Source organism: Anas platyrhynchos, chromosome 2, assembly GCF_047663525.1.
Source record: "Anas platyrhynchos isolate ZD024472 breed Pekin duck chromosome 2, IASCAAS_PekinDuck_T2T, whole genome shotgun sequence".
NCBI classification, from domain to species: domain Eukaryota; kingdom Metazoa; phylum Chordata; class Aves; order Anseriformes; family Anatidae; genus Anas; species Anas platyrhynchos.
The window spans coordinates 21,276,676-21,293,990 of NC_092588.1; the positions used below are offsets into that span (position 1 = coordinate 21,276,676).

A 17,315-nucleotide genomic window follows, 5' to 3' on the forward strand; every position below is an offset into this window, starting at 1 on the left:
TAGGTAACTTGGAGCTCTTCCCCTGAACCATTTCTCTGCAAAGTGAATATGGAAAGTTTAGTGGGAGAAATATCAGGGATGGCCTGCAGTAAGGCTCTGTGAAGTATTTGGGTTGTAAATAATTGCTGTCACCTCTGAAAAAGAGAAGCCCAGCTTCTACTGCAGTGCGTGTTAAATATATTGTATGGGTTATCCACCCCACTCCAGGTATGTTTCAGAGTTGGGGACTTTGTGCCTTGTAAAGGAAGCTTAATGCCCAACTTCATCGATAGCTCTGTCTTAGAAAATGTTATTTTTTTTTTAATTTTTATGTTGGGTAGGAAGTGGGTGTAACCATAGCCAATAACTATTTCGTGGCTGTTAGGAAACCTCCCAGGAGCAGCTCAACCTGCTGCTCTGTGGAATGGGAGCCGTGCTCCTCGCATTACGCTTCGTGGCTTTCCCTAGACAAGCTCCCCGTTGGGGATGGGGCTTGTCTGGAGGCTTTGCTTTGTGTTTTTACCTTGCACTAAGAAAATTACCATCAGCTAAGCCATTGAAGTGGTGGCACAGATAGGGGAAGATGTCATTTTTGAAGTGGTTATTATTGATGTATGGGTAATGTCCTTTCTTCCTTCCCCTGTGAAGATGAGACCCGGTGAATGTGGTTAAAGAGGGAGTGTTTTGCAGTTCAGGTGAGTGGCACGCAGTCGGTTCTCTCGCAGCGATGTGACAAAGTTCACTCACAGCTGCAGTGAGTGCCTGCCTGCAGCCGTGCTGGGGGAAGGAAGGGATCTCCTGCTCCTAAGGGAGTTTGTTTTGCCTTAGTATGTTCAGTGCCTTGCTCTGTTATTTGAATGCTTCAGTTTAGGCATGGCCTAAAATAAGTAAAATTAGCTAGGGTGCTTTACATCCGTGTTAAAACCATCTGACAACCAATTTCCACAGAAAAAGCACCTGGCAAGGACGCGTCCTTCTAGTCTGTGTCTCCTCGCTCACGTGCACGAAAGCATCATTGGCACGGTGATGGGTAAGAGAGCAGTGGCTGTGTGGGCTGCTGCTCCAGCCGATTCTTCCCTATTCTTTGCCTTTACTGATGAGCAAATCGGTTAAAAATCCCCAGCAGATGTTGCTGGACGGAGCTGGGGCAGGGCGTGGTGTGGTTCTGTGCGGGGAGCCAGCGGGGATGTGGAGCTGCTGTCCCGGCCCCAAACGCCTGCAGGAACTGCACGTGGGGAGGGAATGCGCCCGGTAACGAGGTTTTGGGTATCCCACAGCTCCATCCTCTACACCCACCGGCCTACTGGGAGACCCCGTCCTCTCCTGGCGAGGAGGCAGCCCCGGCATAAACTCCTCATTGCTGCTCAGGGCTGGGGGAGAAGGGATCGTCTGGCTTGGTTTGAAATAGAAAACCTCTGAGCTGCATGCGGCACTGCAGCCTTCTGTGCGCATACTTGTAGCTCAAGTGATTTATTTTGGCGTGCTTTAAAGCGTTTCCTAATCTATTGTAGCAAAGCTGAAGTCAGCCTGCCTCAAACAGAGATGGATGGACTGAGGTTTGATTACGGGGAAGCCATCGCTAACGTAGTGCTTGGGTTCTGGGACTTGGTTGCTCCATGAGACTTTAGTAACAGGAGATGTGCTGATTTATTTCATTTTTTTTTAAATGAAAGCTTTGAGGTGTGTCAAACGGTTTGTACCACCAACGTGGTTCACACATTAAGAAGCAGGGCGTTAAGATTTCATCTCTTTATTTCTATGTTGTTATTTAAGGGTGATGATTTGGGAAGCTGAGCATCTCCTTCAGTCCAATTTCGTATCTTCATTTATTAATCAATTTAGTATCTTCTGTAGAAATTCGGCCTGCAGGTTTACTTTATTGAATATGTGAGACCTTCTTCAGTAGATCAGAATAAGAAATCTGAGATCAGACTTTTTGTTTTTAGGCAGCTTGATTCTAATTTTGTTGATAAACAGAAATGTGGTTGCTTCTGCCCTCTGACTAATGGAACTTCTGTTAAAACAGCTCAAAAACTTTAAATTGCATATACGCATACTTCCAAGGCCAATTTTTCACTAGCTGTTGAAAATTTTCCTATGAGCCAATTAACTTTTCATATCTGATTGATTGTCTGAGATTCCTTACCCATAGGCCAGCAGATGTTCCTGGGTGGGTGAGCATCAGAATAGATGGGTTTAAAAAAAAAAAAAAGCATTTTTAAAAAGTGCTGTACGAGGGAGAGTAGGAGGGAAGAGGAAGCAGGACTGAGGTCCTTCCATTTTGAAAGCAGCGAGTTTATTTTGGCTACTGTAATGTGACACTGTACTGCGAGTGATCCGAGATGAGAGTGGCTGTGAGCAGTCACGAGGAATTTGGTAAAATAGCAATTGGGGCACAAACGTTGTCTCTTTTCCCTCTTCAGATCAGCTGTGGAGTTCAGGCGTTTTTGTTGAATAGATCAATAATTAAGTAAGATTAACGGGATCACATCTGAATAGTTGTATTTTAAGGAGAGCAGCGCGTGACAGCTGCAAGAAAACCTTTTTAACTCTTAGTTTTCTTTGGTATCAGTCAACAACGTTCATGTTCTACTTCTTTGATTACAGCTTTCAACCTGCAACAGCATACTTTTAGGGTAACTTTGGTACAGAATGTGTTTATTAAATACTACAAAAGTATTCTCAGTGGCAGCTAGAACAAGATGTCTGTCATAAATATGTAATTAAGCCATATGGCTTTAATCAGTGCATATTACATGTTCTTCCTTAAACTTTCTAAAGTTTGAGCAGATAACTGTTCCGTGCCCAATTACACTGTGTCAGAAGTTCCTTAACACTTGAGGGAAAAAAAGAGGGATGTACCTAATCGTGGCAGGCTTTGCAGGGTGTCAGAGCTCTGTTTTTACTGTTATGGCACGGTTAATTGTCCTCGGCTTAAATGAAGCGGGCTGCAGTCTGCATTTGAAAATTGCATCAAGAAGGGGAGGGGACTTCAAAGTAGCTTTGATTGCAGCGAGCGCACTGACGGCTGCCTAGGTAGTTAAATTTGCAAGGTGTTCCCTATAAAAAGTTCTGGCTTTTCCTGCATCCACTCAACGGCTGCTTTAACTGAGATAAAACCAGACAGAAAAACTACTTGGGCTTCTCTGCTGCACAAATTTACGTCTTTTAAACTTAAATTCAGTGAAGCCCAGCAAAGGTTTGGCTCTTGGTAACATCTTCCTATAGAAGACTGCAGCAGTAGGCACCTGTACGTGCCCTAGGGAGAATGTGGGAACAAGGCTTGCTTGCAGTGGCTGGAAGGTTTTAAATGGGGAGGGAACAGTTAGGAGAAAAAAGTATTGAATTAAGCATGAAAATAGAGATTTTCAAGGTGTTTTTGTGCAATACTGTGAGCCTGGCAGTGTAAATGAGGATGGTCACAGCATCGATGAGGCTACTACAGCAACAATTACCCAGCTTTCAGACCATAAGCTCTTCGTTTTTCTTAGCATAGTATTATTTTAATCATAATTTCTGTACTCTTAAAAAGTCTTTGCTTAAAAAAAGTCAACCAATACTGCCTATTTCTCTCTTACCCTTCCCCTCCAGGGAAAATTAACTGCTCTGTTTCAAATTAAAGAGCTCTTCTGTATCTTTGAGAGAGAACAGGTACTGCCTCGGTCACACAGAGGTATGAGATTTGCCAGTCGTATGCTCTGCGGACATGCTGAAGTAGTGAGCAGAAGGCTGTAAGGTGGACACAGTGGGCATCCACGTTTCTGTAAAATAACTGGCTTGGATCCCGTTGAGGAGTGATGTAAGCACTGAATTTTTGCTGTCTTGGAGATCTTTGCCTACCTCTCGAAACTCGCATTGCCGCTGCCAGCAAAATTGGTGACAGTAAATGTTTCACCCTGTCTTCCAGAAAATCTCCGCTGCTGTGCGTTAAAGCGCAGCATGCTTTACAGTACTAAATCATATCGGTACAGAAAAGCTTTGAGTGTGAACTTGCCACCCGTTTTCAACACCCCAGCAAGATTTTGTTGCAGTGCTAAAAATGCTCTTTAACACAGCATTCTGTGTTTTGTCTCATCGCCTATTTTTGTCAGCCCGAGCCCATTAATGTTACGCCATAAGGTGTCTCTTGGAGACTTCTCAAATAATTCGCATCCCAAAAGAGATTACATGCGTGTTCGCTGCAGTTTTATTTTGGGCAGCTTTTCTTCTCCGGTAAGCCAGTTACTACCTTGTATCAGAGAAGATGTTCTGAAATAGCTCCGCTCCTTTGTGTTTCTGATTTAACTTTAGAGTATGGCATTTTCATAAAGAATGTGGACTAAAAACTGAAAACATTCAGCTGATTAATGCTATTTTGGAAGGCGGCCGTGTTGGAGCTACGAACTGTCACTGCTGTTTTATTGCCAGCCGCGAGGTCTGCCAGCTCCATTTGTGACATCGGTAACGCAACTCAACAGATGAGAGTACGGAGGCTGCTGGGGGGGTTCACAATCCTAAGAAATTATGTCTTCAGACAAAAAAAAAAAAAGAAAAAAACAAAAAAAATCAACAAAACAAAACCCCAAAACATTAGAGGGGATGTGTTTTGTTTGGTTGTGTGGGGGCTGTGCTTTTTTTTTTTTTCTTTCACACACTGATCAGCATTGTGGATGTTTAGAAATACCTTGAGTATTCTGGGATGATGATACCCGTACAGCTGCACTTTTCCAATTCGCTAGAAAATAGCCCCAAAAGAAACTTGGGTGCTCTGTGCGCAGGGTTTTGTGGCATTGCTTTCTGCAGCGTGTTTGCCATCATCTCCAGCTCAAGCTGGATTCTCATTTTTGTCTTTTTTCATGCTGTGTGGAAGTAGTAGTTGACTGGTTCAAGCCAAGCCTGTGTTAAAACAGCATTTTTTCTCAAAGATGGATCTCATTTTTTTCAAGATGGATCTTAAATATATGGACTCTGACGTAGACTTACGGACAAATATTTCTGCTACGCTGTTTTTTTACCAAAAATGTGACTGAAAAATAGTTACCCATGTGAATGTAGTTGAATGAGAGACCTAAACCTTACTCTTTCATCTTGCAAAATAATTTTGCTTGAACATATCTCAGTGTTTATTCTTTCACTTATAACGTGGCATTCTGCTTTTCTGTCCACCTGAAAATGATCAGAGATACATTTATTTTCTATCTAGTAAATATCCATAAGGGTTCTTGGAAAAAAGAATTTACTGCTTTTAATACTTTTCTTGAAAAAAAGGTTTTCATAGAACTAGGTTGTCTGACCTTTAATGACAAAGATCTGTCTCTTAAGGTTGTCAAAACTCTTGTGTTCAGCTTTGACCATACTTAAAATCATAATAATTACAGTGTCTGTCTCCCCTTCACCCACTTATTTATGCAGTTTGCTGACTTTGGCAAAACCTATCTCCAGAACAGGGATGTAAAGGACCTGAATAACACTCCAGTGATGCAAACCTTGCTGTTGTGGGGTCAGATCAGGTAGGCAAAACACACCGTGCCTGGGATTGCCCTGTGCTGGCTGGGCAGGAGCAGCTGAAGTGTTATTTCGATCCCTTGTGGCTCAGCATCGGGCAGGTCTGTTACCTGAAATAGTATGGCCGCAGGCAAAACGTGAAGTAGGAGGTACCCAGCGTGCTGCTTCAGGAGCTCTTGCAGGGGAACCAAAATGCTGGTTAGGCTGAGGGGAAGCACCTGGAGTTTTGTGGCTGCGGTACAGACAGATGGAGAAAAGCAAATCTGTTTTCAGCAGTGGAAAAAAAAATAAAAAAAGGTATTGTGAGGAGCTCCGCACCTCAAAAGCTGGGTTTTCTTTTGAGTTATTTTGCCTACGGTGTGCATCTGACAGCGATTTGGCTCTTGTTTTTCTGGCATGGTGCTTGCTTTCTATTCCCTATGCCAGGTCTCGTTCTGTTCCTACCTAAATCAAAGACACAGTGACTGAGGGGAAGGTTTTGAAGTTGTGTGTTTGGTAGAAGAAAGTACAGCGTGAGGAGAGCTTCATGGTTTTTAAAGGCAGTTTTTAGCAACTTGGGAATGCAACGCGCAGGTCCTGCTGTGGCACCAGAGTTTTGGCTGAAGGTTTTAGGCCTTCAAATATGAGGAATTGGCAAGTAAAGGACTGGACTTGCTAAATTATCCTTCCATAGCGCTACAACTAGCCAAGACAAAAAGTACTTAAAAATTCAACAAATTTTTACCTTTTTTTTTTTTTGTAGCATTTGAACGTCCTTATCAAAGGCCATTCATTATCTGACATTGCACATAGTGGTCATGGCTTCAAAAAGCTTAATGCAGGGGTGCAGAGATCATGACTTGGGTTCCCACGGAAGCCACAAGTCAGCCCAGAAGCTGGCTTTGCTGCTTTTAAGCCTCCACGGTGGTAAATACGCAGCCCCTGTGGTGGCTCATAAGGAACTCTTGAAGGACCTTTAGCAATCTAACACCACCAGACACAAAAAAAATCCTAATATTTTACACTAGCCAGGTATTTTTTTTTGGTAGCTTCCTAGCCACGTGTTGGGAGACAGCAGTTGCATGTTTCTTAACGTTTCAATACTGCCTCCTGCTATTTAACGTGGATGTTTTTCAAGTATCCTTGAATTAAACCACGAGGTTCTGAATTCCCACTCCACATTTTACTGTCACGGCAGGATTTGCTTGCTGAAATGACGGGTAACTGAATAGTTTACAGCTTGCATTGTCCTCAGATGGGGAGCTCACACCCAGCTGAGGGAGTTGGTTCAGTCGTTGAGCTTTTAATGGCCTTCTGGCTGAGGAAACAGCCTCGTGCTAAATGTTAAACAGAAATTCGGAGCAACTACAGGGACTTTGTGCAGGTGAACAGAGCCTGGCAGCACGAAATGATGACTTGATGCATTCTACACGAGAGAACATATTTGTGTCTTGTGTTGCCTGAATCTACAACCCATATTTTTGGAAGTCTGCTGTCACTGAATTTGCCTCAATCCGATGTTATTCCTTCTCCTGTAGCATGAGTCTTTCCTTTTTTTCCCTCACAGAAACTCCTAGGCATCGAGGCAACCTGCAGATCTATGTCTCCTTCCCTACAAAGTCCTCTGAATACCGTACTAAATACCAACATGTGTAGGTGTGCGGCTCCTGTCAGGATCTTACCACTTCTGATTTCTTTCTGTTTGTATTCAGTCTTTTTATTACAGCTGTTTGCAGAAGGGGGCTGTGCTGGGCCGTAGCTATTTTAGGGCAGGGGTGTTTGCTTATTGAAGCAGTGTGACTGACCTTCTGCTCCTCTCGAGCTAGTTTACGGCCGTGCTTTGCACTTTTTGCAGTTATTGTTCAGAAGGTCGTGTTCTCAGGTGTCACATCAATGATAAATATGAGGAAGGGGTCTAAGTAAATTTGAACTAGAGGAACTGGTCAATCACATCCAGGCAACTCATCGTTAATCAGAGGCATCGAGTTCAGGCAAACCTGTGCTGCTTTTCACAAGTCCAACAGGTGGCTGTCCTCTGGTCCTACTGGAGGGTTTTTTCTCGGTAGAGTAACTCCATCTGGATGTCTTAGTACCCACGAGTATTTTTGTTTTGTCTAAATGCTACTTCTCAAATGGTTCTCACACTCCTCAGTGTATTATATTTTTTTTTTCCCTAAGCCACTGTCCTTACAGGGATTTGCCCCTACAGCAAAATGAGAACTCCTGGCTTTTCAGTGACAAAATCATCCTGCTGATGATTGATCCTTCAAGTGTCCTGAAAGGAAAAACTCCTCACAATCCCAGAGTTTTTGAGGGCCCTCTGGAGCCAGCCGGTGCCACCCGTGGCCAAGCAGGGACACCCAGAGCAGGGTGCCCAGCACCACGTCCAGGCGGCTGCTGAAGGGCTCCAAGGAGGAGACCCCACAGCCTCTGGGCAGCCTGTGCCAGGGCTCCGTCACCCGCACAGCACAGAAGGGCTCCTGGTGCTCAGGGGGAGCCTTCTGGGGGCCAGGTTGTGCCCAGGGCCTCCTGTCCTGGGTGTACAGTGATGGGATCCCCTGGGCCTCCTCTTCTCCAGGCTGAGCAGTCCCAGCTCTCAGCCTCTCCTCACAGGAGGGGGGCTCCAGGCCCTCCATGGGGCTGTCCTCAGTGTGTCCATGTCTCTCTTGCACTGAGGGAGCCCAGCACTAGGCACAGCACTCAAGGTGTGGCATCCCCAGTGCTGACTAGAGGAGAAGGATCCCTTCTTGACCTCCTGGCACCGTTCCTCCTAATTACCCTTTGTTGCAAGGATGCACTGCTGGCCCCTGTTCAACGTGGTGCCCACCAGGATCCTCAGGTCCTTTTCTGTCAATCTGCTTTCCTGCAGCATGGCCCCCAGTGAGTATTGCTGCCTGGGGTTGTTTCTGTTCCCCAGGTGCAGGACTCTGCACTTCTTGTTGAACATACCGAGGTTCCTGTCAGCCCATCTCCAGCCTGCCGAGGTCCCTCTGGGTGACAGCATCACCTGTGGTGTATCTGCACCCTCCTCCCCCCAGATTTCTGCTTTCCAGTGGTGTTGCAGGGACCTCAGAGGGAGTCATTTGCTCTCTGTTTGCCACATTAGCTTTCTGTTAGCGCTTACTGACTCAGCACCGTGTGGTACCGTTGTTCCAGGGCGGGTTATTAAACCATCAGCACTGCCTTTATCCATCAAACTGACAGTCCTGGATAATCAGGTTTGGGAGCCATTTTCTGTAAGGCCCTGGAGACAGAATACAGGCTAGCTGGTAGCCGGGCCCCTCAGCTGCCTTGTTTTCTTCCTGTTTGTGGCAGTGACCAGCTTTGGCTGACAGAAGGATTGCGAGAAGACACCCAGTGACGCTTTTCCGCGCGATAACAGTTTGCGTGATAACAATTTGCAGCTCAGAGGTTTCCTGAGCAGCACGCAATAGCTGAGTGCTTCTCTCGTTTCTGGGAATGGAGCAAGGACAGCGGAACCGCACATGGGCTGTGCTGCAGCCGATTACTGTGAGTGGCACAACTTTGGTGTCTGATGTCTTTATTTTGGTGATCCAGGGTCCGTACCTGCCTTCGCACCACTGCTCTGCCACCCCTTGCTGGTTGGTGGTGGAGATCTTTCACCTTTATTTCTTCTGTGCCAAGAGTAGGGCATTTGGTACGGGAACTGTGGCAGGCAGCCTCTTTATGAAGCTGCGGCATTTCAGAGATTTGGCATGGCAATCAGGGCTGCGTTAATTCGATTTTGCATTCCTCTACTTGGAGTGGTTCATCACACCCATTAGTTTAGATGTCCCTTTCCTTTTCCTCCTCTAACCCTTGCTGTCACCACGTGGCACTGAGGTTAGGGAAGCCCTTACAGTGTGGCCTTGCCTGATACCTTAACCTTGTTCAGAGTGCATGAAGAGCTTTTTACGGCTGTAAAGGAGCAACTTCAGGAAAGAAAATCCAAGAGAATCGTCTAAATACCATGTCTGGGACTCTGCAGCGCTCCTCGCCAAGTACAGAAAGGCTTCCTTCTTTCTGGAGACATGCGGCATGTTCACATCTTCTTTTACATCTCCGTAGTTAAATCCTTTGTTTGGGTTGTTTCGCTTCAGTGATTTTTACTGTGTGCTCTTTAAAGACCTAGCTGACATTTAAAAATTTAGTTGGAAGCTGCTAAGTCAAATGGAAAGCAGCTTGCTTTATGGCAGCAAAGAAATTAGTCTCTGAGATGGTGGAATTTATTTTCATTCTTTTAAATAGATGGGCCAAAAACGCTATTATTTGAGTAAAACCGCAAAACATGCAGATTAGATACCAGCACCTAGAAATATTTTTTGTTGCTGTTATTCAACAGCAAATAAGCTTTTGAGGGGAAAACTATGCAAATCCTCCTACAGTTACCAGGTGAGATTTCTGTTTACAGTGCACCATGCTTTTATGCTACTTGCCAGCAGATTTTCAGTGGGGATAGAAAATGTAGGTGTGTGTTTCTTCTTGTGACTGAGCTTTCTGACACATTGAACAGTTCTGAAGTCTGAGAGCAGTAAAAGTCCTGCTTATTTCCTCTGGTGGGTTTGTGGTGCTGTGAGCTGTTTCTGGTGTGCTGGAAGTGCTCGTGAAGGATGAGTATTCCCGGAGGGTGACTGGCCAGGTACGTCCTTTGGAAGCTGAGCATGGTGAGCACGTGCCCTGTAAGTTTACAGTGTCTTAATAAATAAACTTCTCGGACAGCCTGCCTAATTTAAAACAGAAAATCTCCATTCTTACAAATTGGATTGAAGTTGTGAAACAGCGTTTGGCTAATGTGGTGGATTTTAAGCACTTGTTTGAGTAGGCTGAAATCGCTTTGAAGTGTTCAGTATTCCTGTAAAGCACTTGGTGCTTTGGATTGAGTTTGCTCTTCAGCTCTCTTCCATTTCTGAGCTTTACTTGGTTTTAAACAGCAAGACAAGGCAGAAGGATGGCTCGTTAGATAAACTCTCAAAGTGTAAGTAAGTGGACTTGGGGAGAAATAACACCTTCTGATGCGTGGATCTGTCACTTGTGAAGTCTGAGCTCTTGTAATCCTGATCCGGAGCCTCTTTGATTGTGTAGTTAGAGCACAGCTCCTTTCTTTTCTCATCAGTTCGGAGAAGCTCTAGCTGCTAAAATTGAAATAAAAGAAATCCCTTTTGGGCTCAAGCTCGGATAAATTGACTTGTTTCTCCTCACAACTGATTCTGCATGAATTTTGGTTGGGATACTTACAGAATGTGTTTCTTAACACAGAAGCCATCATCACTGAACTTTTTGTCTAGTGTGTTTCCCCCAAAATCCGCTTGTAAGTGAAATAAGTGGTGCTTCCGACTTTATCCTTTGAAATGGTTTAATTGCCTTTAATGAGATTTTTTTTAAAAGCTTAACCTCTCTGGCCATTCACATCAGAGATGAGTTTTTAACCACAGAAAGAAACCGAATAAAAGGTCTCAGTGTTGGCATTCCTTAATGCAAGAATTGATTGAATTGGCTCTGCCTTTGTTTCTTCTTCTGGTGCATCGTCAGTAGGAATTATCAAATCCCGCTGTCAAGATCAGCCTGATCTTAAAGGCAGGTCTGGTATTTGTCCTGCAGAGGACCTGCAGCACGATACCATGCAAGGAGACACGGATAGCTGCAGGAAACATTTATTTAAAAAAAATAAATATTTAGAATTTTTATTTGCCCAAACATATTCTCTGCACAGTATGTATGAACACATCTTTCTGCTTTACTCGTATTTTTCAGCTGCTTTAATTCAGTGATTGTGGTGTTAGCACAGATAGTGGTGGCAGCACGACTGAGGAGGATGGGGATGAATGGAGCAGCTCAGCAGGGACAGCACCAAACTGCTCCTTTTCTTACTTGTGCTCTGTGTCAAGTTCGAGTCTGGATCTTCAGGCCTCAACGCCGTACTTGGTAACTCTGCTGTTACAGCAGCTGTGTAAGACATTGAAGGATTTCTGCAAGTTTGGTACTTCCAGTATTGTAGTGTATAGCCTTCTTAGCTCTCCCAATAAACGTTGACAGCAGCCTCTTCTCAATAATGCCCCATCTCTTGATCTGTGTTGCAGGTAGACCTACTCTCTTCAGATGGGCATCACTGAGTTTCACAGAGTGCACAGCTCTTGGCTTTCGGAGTGTGCTGATTCCCTGACACTTCATTAATATGTAGTAATGTGATTTCTTACAAATTCAAAAATTTGTCTTTTTCTGTCACAAAGGCTGAGCATGACTAAAACTCAGATAAGGAAACTTTAAATGTTGCTCGTAGACCAGCCTAGTACCGTTTCCAGTGCAGAGCTGCCTTGTTTGCTGCCAGCTTTCCTTACAGTCAGTGCAGTGACCTTAAAGGTAGGTTTTCCCACTCATCTTGGCTAAGAGGAGTAATGTTAATGGAAAACTGCTCCAGATTCCTGGGGAACTGTTAGGTAACACAGTTAAGACATGAAGCTTCAGGGATGTTTAACCTTTGTATTATGCAGCAGACCCTGCTGGCTTCACAGAGCCTTACAGTGTGCTGTGGGCTACATAACATTCATCTTTGGGATTTCATTTGGTGTTCTTCCACAGTAAATCACTCTTACGGGGTACCTTCTGTACCTGTTGCATGTGAAGCTTGTGGTCTGTATCTTCCTTTTGTGGGTGGCCTTCAAAGAACCTTAATACTTTCCTGTGTGAAGTAGCTGTGGCCACAAATGTGGATGGTAAAATGCCTCCTTACAGACAGCAGCGTGGCTGGGATAGCCAAGGCTGGCTCTAAGCACGTTCACCCCTTTCCTGCTCTCTTTTCACAGTGGTCTTTTCACCTTGTGCTTGTATGAGAGTTATTTCCATCGATATCAATTGTCTAATTACAAAGGGGTTGCTGATCAAGATGATCTGTGAAACACTAGGGTAAACCTGGCAAAAACAAGATCGGATTTTATTTACTTTATTAGGAAGATCTTTCTTTATTCACAGGGTTCATCTCTTGATTTAGTCTCTGTAATACAAATATTCTTGCTAAATTTGGAAGCTGTTCAGGGGCTTTTTCAGATCCCTTCTCACGTTCGGGAAGACGGGAGCCAGAGTTTCCCCTTTTATTATGAGGGGATCTTTTCTAAGGCAGTGAGTGATAAAGGCAGAAGTTACACTGCTGGTTTCTACTTTTGGACACTGCATCCTCTAAGCAGATGTGGGTTGGCCAGATTTCAGGTTCTGATCGTCTGTTTGGTGAGATACCATAAAAGTGAGTTGGAAGTACTTTAGGAAAGAGATTCCATCTTGGTAAAGTTGATGTTTTAGGTAACCCTATATAAGGTAGTGAATCTTCTTTAATTTATTTTTCTACTTGTCAGAGTTCGTTGTTTGTCCATTTTGGTGCTGTCTTTTGTGCATATTTTTCAATCTCATATGTTTTGAGGAACTTACTGCTCTATTTTTGGCTCTGACATGCCGTATACTTGGATTCTTCAGAAAATGGTAATTTTGTCTGAAACTTGCACTTGAAACTTAGTACAAGGAAACATATCTACAACTAAAACTCATGGCTTCATCTGTTTAGTTTGTGTGTAAAGTTGTAAACGGTTGTAACAGGGCACCTTGTTTGCTGGTGAGTTGCAAAACACATAAAAATACAAGAAAATATGGGTGTTGTAGCAAGGTAGCAGATGGAAGGGTAAAACTCTAAAATAAAATAAAACCTCAAACAAAAACTTGACTTGAAGCTGAACACCATCCATTTGTGATGTTGTCTCCCGACACCAGGTAGAATTTAGATCAAGCTTGATTAAATCTGGTGGTAAGTGGTTGCCATAATGACTGAAATGCTCTTTCAGTCCCCTGCTGTAGTGTCATGAATTTTGGCTGTTAATAGTTAAATCTGGGATTAGATGTTCAGTTTAATCAATGCGTTATATGTTGAAGTATCTCTACCAAACAAAATTATGTTGTAAATGTGCCAGCTAAGTGGATGTTTTATACAATAGAGGCTTCATTTCTTGTTTCTTTTTTTTTTTTTCCAGATTAAGGGAAGTTTCAGAGAAGCTGAACAAATATAATTTAAACAGGTAAGACGTATTACGTGATGCTGCATGTAATTTAGGAAAGGGTGATTTTAATGATGCCAACAGGAATTAGGACTGTTACGGAAATAGCCTTAGAAAGCCTCAGTACTTGTAGTAAAGTTCAGAATCACAGAATTGTAGGGGCTGGAAGGGACCTTCAGAGATCATCAGGTCCAACCCCCTGCCAAAGCAGGTTCCTAAGAGCAGGCTGCTCAGGTAGGCATCCAAACGGGCCTTGAATATATTCAGAGAAGGAGACTCCACAACCTCCCTGGGCAGCCTGTTCCAGTGCTCCGTCACCCTCACCGTAAATGCTTCACATAGAAGAAAATATTGTTTTCAGTTATGATATATTAAATTATTAAATACCCTCCATATTAAATGACTAAGTTAAAGTGTGTCCCCTATTGTTTATTGATGATCAAATTAAATGATAATTCTCTCACCTGTTAAGGTTTTGTGTTGCAATTTCTGTGCTTAATGACTGGAAAGACAACATAGAAAAAACACATGCTTCATCTGATGTACGTCTTTAGTCATTCTTGAATGTTTTTATATCAGTAACCATCACTGCTGTCATTGTTCCTTCCATGTGCTGCTTGTTTGTTTGTTTCTGGACCTGAAAAGTTTAAAAATGTTATATGTTGCTCACTTTTTGTTTTCAGCCACCCCCCGTTGAATGTATTGGAACAGGCTACTATTAAACAGTGTGTGGTGGGACCAAATCATGCTGCATTTCTTCTTGAGGTAAATTACGCAAAAATTTGTTCAAATAACAAACTTAAAACCATACAGTTAAAAGTAATTCTTTAAAAATCAAATTGATAAACCTTCTTGAGCAACCAAAGACATGTTTTTGCATGTATTTTTTTTTCTGTAACTGTATTGCAATTTCAATTTTGGACACTTGGTTTTCTTGTTTTTAAATATAGGATGGTAGAGTCTGCAGGATTGGTTTTTCAGTTCAGCCAGACAGATTGGAATTGGGTAAACCTGATAATAATGATGGGTAAGAAACTCTTTTCTTCATATTAAATCATTCCTTTGAACTGGATAAGCAGCTTGGCTGCTTTTTTGTTTTTGTTTTGTTTTTAAACTAGATTGCCTTTGGAACGGGTACTTTGAGTAAATGCATAATAGTTATGGTGATGCAGCCAAACAGCCTAGCTTGACAAACTGGTGTAGGGAATAAATACTAGATGTGGCTCTAAAACAAGTGAGACAGGATGTCTTTAACTTAAAGAAACAAACAAACCGCACCAAAAATAATAATCATGGAAAGAAACTGTCTTAAAGCATTAAGCCCCACGTAGAATCCACTCTGAAAGTGGTCTTTTTAGATCCATTTTCTTCAGCCCAGGTAAGTCCTCTTTAATAGGGCTATTTAACATATTTGGATGTAAAATGTTACTTAATATCAAAGGAGCAAACTCAGGCTCAGGTCTGCAGACAGAACAACTGGCAATTACATTTTGTACATATACACTAACTGAAAGCTTAGCACAGTGGCTATCTCAAATCACTAATTAGGTTAATGTGTACTTGCAGCTGTGCTGTTACGGGTTGCTGATGTACGTACGATCTGTTAGACATGCTTTCCATTTTCTTTTCTCAGCGTACCTCTTAATATACAGTTAGATTAGTTCGGAGTATTCCCCAAGGGTGTTGCTTAAGCTGGTATGTTACCAGACTGAGTCCCTGAGAATTTAGACCTGGGATTCCAGGTTTTGTTCTTAACCCATTTGGGATTGTTTTGTGACTGATTTACCATCTTTTACTTTCAGTTCAAAGTTGAGCAGTGGCTCAGGGGCAGGAAGGACATCCAGGCCAGGCAGGACTAGTGACTCCCCATGGTTTCTGTCTGGTTCTGAAACTCTGGGCAGACTGGCAGGCAACACCCTTGGGTAAGTTTTGATAGGATTGAGGCTGCAATCTGTTTGTTCCATATTTGAGTATATGTGTATACACATATATAAATTGTATGCAGTATGTATAAGGGAACGTATAATTACAGCAGTTGTGTAGGTAGGGTATAATAAAAAACCTTGGTTAAAATCAGATATGCAAGTGACCCTTGAGGACCTAGGATATGGAGCGTTCTTCATGTATGTGTGGAGAATAACTTTGTTTTGGCTGTGTTGTCCTCTTCTGAATGTTATTTAGTTACTCGATTTTTGAAAAGCAGTTTTTGGAGGGACACTATCAATTTAAACTAATAGGATAGTGGCATAAAGTAAAATGAGTACTTGTGCAGGTAGTCTTCATTATGTATACTTAGAGGTTCTTGTGTATTCGTTTTTATTTTGCTTTCTTCTCCTCTGCCCCAAATAATATGCTGGTTTGTGTTAGTTGGGGTCTTACACATACTAATAGGAAGGAAACATTTCAAAAAGTTGTCATTCAGAACCTATAAAATTTTCTATATTTTTCTATATGCTAGATATACTATACAGACTCAACGTTTTATCATTAGCTTTAAAATTGATGGTGTCCCTTCATATAGCAATGTAAATTAATCTTCTTTACATAATCACTATGAATTTATTATGTGCTTTTATAAGAAGTTGAACGTGTTTTTCAAAGGTTCCTAGCCACAGTAAGGAGACTTGCTGTTAGAAACTGTATTTTCTGCATGTGAATGTTTTGTTAAAGGGAACTACAGCTTTTCCTTCAAAACAAATTTCTTGTTTGTTACCACATAAGCTGATTTCACTGAGGGTTCAGTTGCCTGAAAGATACCCTGTACCTCAACTTCCTGTGAAACCTGGGCATCTGAACCTAAATCTGCTTGCTAAACTTCAAAGGCAAATTGGTACTGTCATGTTCAAAAACCTGCTGTCAAAAGTGTAGGTTTTTTTTTCTGCGGACTAGGAATGTGCTGAGTTTTTGTCCGAGCAGAACGAGTTAAAGTCACTTGAAGCTATGTGCTCAGGAGACCAACCCTGGAGAGTTCCTAAGTTCTTTCCCTTGCATGTTTTAGAACTCCCCAAACTCAGAGTAACAGCAGATACTCTATCTGCTCTGCTAAATGAAGGGAGTACTTGCTGTAATAACCTGAATCTGAAAATGTGCCAATGGTGGAATCCTTAGATCACATCAGGGGATTTGGAAGATTGCTTTCATGCTAGTGGGCAATGAAGAGATGTGAAAAAATGGTAGATAAGCAGAAAGATTTCAGTTCTCTTTGTATTTATTTTAGGTTTAGGGAGCTTCAGTAGGAATAGCTGTGTCCCAATGATTTTTTTTTTTTCTCCATAGATCTTTGAAAGTATAGATCTGTTAAGCTAAAGTCGTATAACAGAAAGTTAGAATATTTCAGGCTAATTTAAGTCCCCTTGAAAGGAGTCCAGATGAAAAGAAAGCTTTGTAAACACAAGGGAAGTATGTTTTATGAAGACAGCATTTTTGTATTGAGGTTGATCGGTAGATTTCCAAACTCTCAAAAGGTGGTCACCTCTCAAAGAGGTAGAGGAATGAAGCCTCTCCCTTTTAGGGATAGTAAATACTTCACCTTGTTTTCTTGCAGTTTTAACCACATTTTAATTAGCTTTTAGTTACACTAAAAATAACATCTGAAAATGGCAATGTGTTAAGTCAGTGGGTTTTTCCAGATCTGATCTCACTTGAGGTAGTAAAATGCACAGTTAGTACAGTGTGAATTTAAAGAAAATGTTTTTGTGATACTTCTTAATTATCAAATTAGGACACACTTGGAATATTTGAGTTATGTTTATAGAGTTTTAACTGTTAAAGCGCTCATGTCTGTCACTGACAGTTTATAACTTCATAACTTAGAGAGAAGTATCTGTATTGCTGAAATCT

General features: G+C 42.4%; 1 protein-coding gene across 4 annotated transcripts in view; it reads left to right on the plus strand.

The window, feature by feature from the left end:
* The window catches only part of UBR5 (ubiquitin protein ligase E3 component n-recognin 5), a 77,132-nt gene that overhangs the window by 3,015 nt on the left and 56,802 nt on the right, over positions 1 to 17,315 (plus strand). For all 4 annotated transcript variants that reach the window (XM_072034414.1, XM_072034415.1, XM_027452555.3 and 1 more), the window contains exons 2-5: positions 13,452 to 13,496; positions 14,159 to 14,240; positions 14,426 to 14,502; positions 15,278 to 15,397. In XM_072034414.1, the coding sequence (XP_071890515.1) occupies positions 13,452 to 13,496; positions 14,159 to 14,240; positions 14,426 to 14,502; positions 15,278 to 15,397 (324 nt within the window). The remainder of the gene's footprint in view (positions 1 to 13,451; positions 13,497 to 14,158; positions 14,241 to 14,425; positions 14,503 to 15,277; positions 15,398 to 17,315) is intronic.